The 8,049-nt window shown below is 41.4% G+C and overlaps 2 protein-coding genes across 8 annotated transcripts in view; one reads left to right on the forward strand and one right to left on the reverse strand.

Moving 5' to 3' along the window:
* The window catches only part of rtkna (rhotekin a), a 53,704-nt gene extending 48,638 nt beyond the window's left edge, over positions 1 to 5,066 (forward strand). For 5 of the 7 annotated variants that reach the window (XM_020594502.1, XM_020594503.1, XM_020594504.1 and 2 more), the window contains exons 7-11: positions 372 to 478; positions 624 to 755; positions 1,810 to 1,975; positions 2,134 to 2,238; positions 3,686 to 5,066. In XM_020594502.1, coding sequence (XP_020450158.1) covers positions 372 to 478; positions 624 to 755; positions 1,810 to 1,975; positions 2,134 to 2,238; positions 3,686 to 4,386 — 1,211 coding nt within the window. In that variant the 3' untranslated portion in view covers positions 4,387 to 5,066. Of the gene's footprint in view, positions 1 to 371; positions 479 to 623; positions 756 to 1,809; positions 1,976 to 2,133; positions 2,239 to 2,860; positions 2,958 to 3,685 lie in introns of all 7 variants that reach the window. The other 2 variants (XM_020594508.1, XM_020594507.1) reach the window with 2 other exon arrangements.
* A 1,610-nt stretch (positions 5,067 to 6,676) lies between these two features.
* mblac2 (metallo-beta-lactamase domain containing 2) overlaps positions 6,677 to 8,049 on the reverse strand; it is a 4,878-nt gene continuing 3,505 nt past the window's right edge. Inside the window, exons 2-3 of the mRNA XM_020594271.1 lie at positions 7,746 to 7,960; positions 6,677 to 7,384 (exon numbers count right to left, since the gene is read on the reverse strand). Of these exons, the coding sequence (XP_020449927.1) occupies positions 7,211 to 7,384; positions 7,746 to 7,960 (389 nt within the window). The 3' untranslated portion in view covers positions 6,677 to 7,210. The remainder of the gene's footprint in view (positions 7,385 to 7,745; positions 7,961 to 8,049) is intronic.

Raw genomic sequence — 8,049 nt, forward strand, 5'->3', positions numbered from 1 at the left:
CCCTCCCCCTCCTCCCCCTCCTCCTCCTCCTCCTGTGTTCTCTGATAGGCAGCCATTGTCAAGGTCACAGCAATAAAAGGCTGTGCTAGTGAGGTGACTGCTGTGTAAAGCTGTAATGATGTTGGCTAACAAGGGGCCCAGACCCTCTGACAGACAGGCCCCTAGTGTTTTATTCACTGGCCCTTCAGTCTCCTGTGAAGTTTCAATGCTGCACCTCGTCACACTCCCTGCAGCTTCTGTGTGTCTGTGTTTGTGAATGCATATGAGTATACATGCATGTGTGTGAATTATGAATGTCATGTTGGAATGTTTTTATTTATTTATGGGGTTTTTATGGGTTTTTTTGCCTGCCCATCTCTCTCTCCATGTAGAAGAGTGTTCTTACTGGCTGCCACTCTATGGCAGTATGTGTTGCCGCCTTGCAGCTCAGCCTCACTGTATGACCCAACAGATGATAAGTGGACGTTTGAAAGTTAAGGTAAGCTGGAAGATGTATTTTGTCCTGATTTGTCCTTTTCTCTTCCTCTGCTCTCCTCCTCTCCTTTTTATGATGCAATTTCTCTTTGGTTTTCTTTCCCTCAATTTTGCACCACACTTCACTGATCTTCTTCTGTACCTTGCAGCAGTGTGGGGGTGACCCTCAGAGTTCGACAAAAGTGTATGCAGTTCTAAAAGGAACAAGCCTTTTCTGCTACCACCAGCAAGAAGATGTGGAGGCTAACATCGAACCTGCTTTCACCATTGCTGTCAACAAGGTCAGCAAAGGAATCGTATGGAAACAGTAGCACTAACTTTGACGCAGTAAAAAGCTCAGTCTCCAGAGAATGAGCCAGTCTTGCATAAACATACAGTGGTATATATTTAGGTAGCACCTCAGGCATTGGCAGCCTAGCTAGTAAGGAACTGGGCTTATGGATCTCTGCCAGTTTGAATTTTGAGCCAACAGCAAGAATCCGAGCCACAAAATGAGCTCTTCTCTTGTAACTACTGTCAAGGTGCCCCTGGGTAATGCACATAGCCACCAGTTGCCCAGGTAGTGCTGTTCAGAAGCCTGGAGTAGAAACCTGTTGTTTATGTGGTCAGCATTCTGTCATAACCGTGTTCAGCAAACCTAGAAAGGATCATATGTGTCTGGATTGAAAGGCTTTAAGGGCTTTCAAAATTAAATCTGTTCAGTATCTTCTTGGGTCTTTGCAATCACAATAGACTTTGCGGTCAGACCCAGTCAGAAATCAGGTTTCACTCATCCCTTCATTATTCCAGGGACCAAAGTGAGAACATTCAGTAAGCAAGCCAGTCAGGCTCTCAATCATCCTGTTTCCTGTGTCTATGTCTGAGAGTTGATGCACATGGGGCTTATCATTCTTTCCATAGTGACTCATTCAGTCTTTTTTTGCCTCTGACTCTGAGCACACAACTGACCTGAAGTCCAGTCAGTCAAATCAGATCACGTCTTCATGATGCTTTGTTAGTGAGCTATCTGGCTCTTCTAAAGAGGAAAGAGTAAGCGCTGAGTGATGAATGGATGAATGGAACAATACTGCCATCTAGTGACCATACACAAACCCAAACACACAGAGCAGAATGAGGAGGTGAGAACAGGGAGGTTGCACCTTTGCTGGATAATTGCTGAAGGAAAATGGTTTGAAAGAAGACTAATTGGTGGCTTTATTAGTGAGGACTTACAATTGCCATAATAATCTCTTGTTGCAGCATGTAACCTTGTTCATTCAGAAGTATCAGCATTCATTCCTAATCCCAATCATTTTGTGGTAGGTGATCACATTCTTTGTTGCTACCATGTTTCAGGAGACCAGAATACGTGCCTCAGAGAAAGATCCGCACAGTAATGTTCAGAATATCTGTATCAGTAACCAATATGGAGGTGAGGAGGTCACACACACTCTGACTACAGAGAGCCGCGAGGACACTCACCGATGGATGGAGGCTTTTTGGCAGCATTTTTATGATATGAGTAAGTGCCTGTTATGCTGTAACACAGTGTGTGTGGTATACACACACTACATCCAATCACTCACAGATTTTTACTATTTTTACTACTACTTAAAGCACTCTCGGCAGCATTTCGACTGCTTGGTTTGTTGAAGGTGAAGGTTTGTCTTCAATATGCAGGCCAGTGGAAGCAGTGCTGTGATGACTTAATGAAAATTGAACTGCCATCACCAAGGAAACCAGCTCCTGCCACACCAAAACAGGGTTCCCTTTACCATGAAATGGGTAAGACCTCTCCCTGATCAAAAATCATCTTTGTCACCTTTAATCTAATAGAAAAAATAACAGGGAAGACAGGGAAAGAAAGCACTGTGCCCACAATGCATGTGACTGTGTGTAGCTTCAGTTCCTTGGGTCTATGTGCATGAGAGATGCTTTCACAATTAAATTTTCTTCTCCAATATCTCAAACTCACACTCTGCTTTACTTCTCTGTACTGTAGTCAGAATGGGTCTTATCTCTGACATGCTGACTCACTCTCTGTCTTCTGTTTCTCTGTTCCTCTTTGTCCTCTTCAATTGTTCTTGTGTGTCCTGAATCTATCACTCCTTGCCTTTGCCTCTTTTGTCCTTTATTCTTTCCTTGTGTCCTCATAAATTATTCATGATTGATACCACATTTTTCTTCAACTTGCACCATACATTTTTAACGGGTGAATTATCTTTATCCTTGAACGGTTGTTCTCCCATCACACCTTAACAATAAACACGCATCAACTCATATCAATTTCTGACATGACCATCAAAACACATTCAAATGGAACTCCAACTGTTGCACACCTTCTATCCACTCCACTGCCCCTCTCTCTCACCATACTCCCTTTTGGTTTTCCTAACCCCACTGGCAGCCCCTCTTGCAACTCCCTCCTGTGAGGGTCTTCTGCTGCAGGATAACGCTGTGTCTGCTGAGATTCGTGCTCTGCTTTCGTCCTATTACAACGACAGGTGAAGTAACAGGAGTAGGGCTTCATCTAAGTTATGTTGTGATAAATGTTACTGTCCCCAGAAGTTTGAGGTAACGGTCTGTTTTAGATGGAATTGTGCAAGCCAGGATTTCTTTCAAATTCAGGATCAGCTTTGATTTAATGATAATTTATAGATTCTGCAAAATATTGCGACAGTATTGAGACATATCCAGATCAGAGGTCTTTACATGTCTTTTTGACACCGATGACGGTCAGAAATGAACAAATGATCAGGATCAAAATGTACAATTTGCATGTTACTTGTATGTTATTCTGCACAAGTGCATGGCCTGATTGTAAGAAAAAATGCAAAACCTCTTTCTATAGTAACAAAACATCTAACCACTTCATGACTCTTCAAACTTTTCCTCCCCATAAAGTCAAGGACACCTTCTTAAGTAACATTTCACAGCTTCAGTTTGAAGTTAACATGCCACGAATAGCAAACACTTTTCAATCTGTTCAGAATCCACACTTCCTGTGGGAAGTGTGGACACACAATAAGACAATCCCAATCGATAGCCTAGAAATCTAGGGTGAAGTTATTACATTGAAAGGCACAGTTACTAAATTCATATTCCAAATTGTTCTGAGAGACCAAAATTTCAGGTTTAATCCAAACCCATAATTTTAACCTGTCAAATTAAAGAAACTTCTGAAGTCTACTACAGCAGCATAATGATGAGTCTCGCTGCATCTTTCCTGCAGTTATTGAGTCATCTGATGACCTCAGCAGCACTGTGTCAGACATTCTTGCTCGGAGAATGCAGGAGCTGGAGCTCCGCAGCCAGCTGGGCACCTCTTCCACCTGGATGTCTGTTTTTGAGGAGAACAGTGCTTGCTGCCCTCATCCATGTACTTCTCACTTGTCAGGCCCCCGTCCCTGCACCCTTCATCAGCTGTCTCGAAGCCCTGTGAGCCCTCACCGCTGCCCACAGCTGGCTCTGCTGTCCTCAGATGCAAGTCTAACGTCAGACAGCGACAGCCACCGCAGCACCAGTCCCTGCTCTCACCATCATGGTTGGCCCGAGCCTTCTTCAAACTTCTCCCTCTTGTCATCTTCCCCCTCCCATTTGAGGCCACGCACTCTGTCACTGGATGCTAAGCTCAGCACCCTTCGAGGGCGGGGGTATGGAGGAGGAGGGACCTTCCACTGCTCCTGTCAGCCTCCTCCCTCCTCACTGCTTGCCCCTCTCCCCATCTCCTCTCGTTCACCTCGGTCACAGCGCAGCACACAAACCACACTCTCTTGCTCCAGCTCCACGTCCAGCAACAGCTCCAGCAACAGTGAGGGCAGCCACAGCCCTGCTGAGGGCGCCCCCTTCTCAAGGCCCTCCATGGCTCGACGCAGCCTCAGGAACCTCAGGGCCAGACTTGATCCTCGCAACTGGCTCCAAAGTCAGGTGTGAACTTGTTTTCTCACAGGCATTTTTTGCTGGCCTAAAGCCACCAGTGCTCATTACACAATGGTTACCTGAGTTAACACAAATGAACCAACTTCAGGCTATCTGCTAGCCCATGTGCACAGCCCTGGGGAGGATAAGCTGCCTCTAGCCTGCCCTCCTAGGGCAAACTGGAATGTCATCTAACACAAAAGACAGGTGACAATCACTCTGCACTTTGCTGGGTTGCCAGTTTAGAAGATGGTCCTAAAATGAATGGGAGGTATTCTGCTTGCATTGAGAAATTATGGTCATGCTGCTTGGGAGAAAGTACTGCTAAGAGCTAACATGCCACAGTAGGCCTGCCCTGTTTTTGGAATATAACTCTGAAACTGGAAAACATTTAGTTTTGTTGCTCCATATCAGCCATTCTGGTCCTTCAAACACTCTGTTAATGTACTAGCAATATTTTGACTGGATGTTTCCTATTTGTATTTTAAAAGTAAAGGTTTGCAGTATTTCTGCTATGAAAGCTGCTAACCATCTGGCACGATGACATAAGTTATAATCGGTCAAAGAGGTTGATGTTTGTCGTCTCTACTGTGATATTGACTTCAGTGTATTTCTCTTATAATGCACACAACAGATGATCTTTGTGGTTCTCCTAAAATTACTATGCACCCTTTTGTGGTCTTTTTTTTTTTTTTTTTTTTTTTTTTTCTTTCCCTTTTTTTTAATATTTTTGATTTTTTTTTAATGAGATCATTTCATAAGTGAATCTGGTGAAACCTTAACTTAATGCAAGTGCTCATACTTACTGTACTGGTAATTACTGTGATCTCTTCAGGGTAAAAATATGTGCTCTGCTCTGTATTTGTACACATTTATCTGCGCACTGTTGACAGGCTGTTGTCAAAACCGGTTAATACGTAAAACGAACTCTAGAATAATATGAAATTAACCAAAGCTTACGTATTACTGAAAACCCAAGCTATACTTAGAATTCTGCATCACTGCAGTATTGCAGGAATAATGATTCCTGCTAATGAAAAGTCCAATAAAATGTGAAATGTCCCTCTATCAAATATCATTCAGTTCAGAAAGCTATTTTAGAAATTGTTTCCTGGTGGCTGTATTTTAGTAAAATGTCAGTCAACTGTTAGGTCATGATAGTAAGAACCAAAATTAAAACTGTTTTTTTCACACTACCACCTTTTTTGCCATTTAGTCAACTCACATAAGTTACCCCCACAACAAAAAACAAACAGAATCCAGTCTTGTAGGAGAGTCAGTGTCTCTGTCAGTACAGTAAAGCCTCTTCTTCTGTCTCTGTCGTTTACTGTGGACTTTGGCCTTTGCTAACAGTTTCCCTCATGGGGCTCAGAACTCAGACGACCAGATTTACTAAGATTTAAAACTGTCAAATGCTTGAAATACAATTAATTTAATAAGTTAACAGATAAAACCTCTTCTCCTTTTGTTACATAATTGTTTTTGTTATAAATGCAGCTATATTGATACCAGATTATCAGAATGTTAACAGATGATGTGTAGATATTTAACTGTTATGGGAAGATAACATTGAATGTTATAACCTTGCAAGTTTCTCCTGCTAGCAGGCTTTGTGTTCTGCATGTTTGACGGCCTAGAGGGCAAAAATAGAACAAGAAGTTTCATGTTTAAATAATATAATATTATAATAAATGTTTATAAATTTATACTGCATGTTTGACGGCCTAGAGGGCAAAAATAGAACAAGAAGTTTCATGTTTAAATAATATAATATTATAATAAATGTTTATCAATTTATACCTTTCTTGTTTATCTCATCTACATCTGCCTTGTCTACATGTAATGTGATCTGATATCAATATTTTAGATCATATAGTTTTGTTACATGTACATTTGTCAAAGTTAAAATCTTTTAAAATGTTCCAAAATCAAAATGTATTGCTGTGAACCTCACATTTTTTTTAAAAATGTGACTGTATGACACTTATAATTACACTGCAATGCAGGCAATACACATGTAAACGTTTTAAAACACCCTACAGTATTTTTCACTCGGTATAATGGACTAGAAAAATCTCTTCTCTTCTGCATCACTATGAAACATCTTTGTTTAGTGGAAGAGCTTGTTATCATATCACAAATGTGCTAAGACATTCTGCACTTGGAACATATGATGGATCATTCCTATCCAATTCTGTTCTGCTTATTTCTCCTTCCACCAACAAATCCCATAGAAAATACATTATGTGAAAGAGTGAATATAACATGCTCCTGAAGTCTCTTGTAGAAACATCAAGAAAAGCAGGTAGATCAAAGGTTTTATTGTGTTTCAATTGCAAAGCTGTAGAATAGTCAATAGTACAAAGCACTCTTAAACATAGGAGGTAGTCAACACTGGGTCTTCACTGAGCATTGTAATATGCATAGAGAAATACTATGGCCGTATTGACTGTGTTTGAAATGCCTCATAGGAGAACCCAAAGCTCCCTGCTTTCTGTATGTAGTGCAAAGCTGTACCATTGTTGTGCTATTATAACTTCACCTCTGCCTAAAGTATAAAAACCATACATCTAATAATATTCAGACCAACATATACATCGGTATATAGAGAATCACACTAATAAATACTTCATATTTTATGTCTTATGATGGTGATTATGTAAATGAAAAGGGGTATTTTTCCACACAGTTTGGCAATGATATAATCTGTGTTGGATTACATAAGTAGATGAACAGTGTTACATTAAGTTGCAGGTAAATTAGTCACCCTCTTTCATGTTATCCACATTTAAACAGCTGTATCCTTGTGTACTTGTGCTACCTCCATGATCGTGTCTCGTTAACAGGCACTCCGCGGGTTGCACGCCCGCAATGCCACACCAGCCAGCGTTCTCCAGGCAAATGTGGAGAACTTGGCAGGGCAGGTTCCAGCTCTGCTGATATAGGTGGATGCAAGCCGATGGAGCCGCTTCGCGCCAAAGGTATTGTAGTGTCCTGGAAGAACTTGGTCAACCTGTTGACCAATGAATTTGCCATGTTGTTAAACATTTTAAAATGATGATCAGTGCATGCTACCTGAATTCCTAAATCTCGTGATTTACACAGAAATGACTTGTGTTATGCATCTTTAACATACATTTTTTTTAGAAGAACACTTTTGTTGGTGGTGAATAAAAGTCAGCTCAGCATCTAAATTTACATTCACTTGTATTAAAAGCATTATTAAAGCAGCATGAAATTTTCATTACAAATGTAACATGTCTTGGACAGTGGGATTGGATACCTTGTGCTGCCAAGCTCAGTTAATCTGATCTAAGATTGTGCAGCTACAAGGTGAAATGATAAGGCCGCCCTGTGCTTTGCTTCTGTGTTACCTGTTCGCTGTCCACCAGCCCAACCAAACGCTCACAACTGCTGACGTAGTCACTCACGCGGCTGTAGGGCAGCCAGTCAATCATGGCACCATCATACACTACATCTCCACTGAAAAGCAACTTATTGTCACGGTCATGGAGGCAAATGCTGCCCCGAGAGTGACCGGGCATGTGAAGCACCGTCAGCTGTCTGTCACCGAGGTTGATGACATCACCTTAAACAGAAGAGATAAAATCATGTGCACGTACAGTCACAATATAATACGTACAGTGAGGAACAGAAGTATTTGAACACCCTGCAATT

This window comes from Monopterus albus, unplaced genomic scaffold, assembly GCF_001952655.1.
Source record: "Monopterus albus unplaced genomic scaffold, M_albus_1.0 scaffold23.1, whole genome shotgun sequence".
NCBI lineage: Eukaryota > Metazoa > Chordata > Actinopteri > Synbranchiformes > Synbranchidae > Monopterus > Monopterus albus.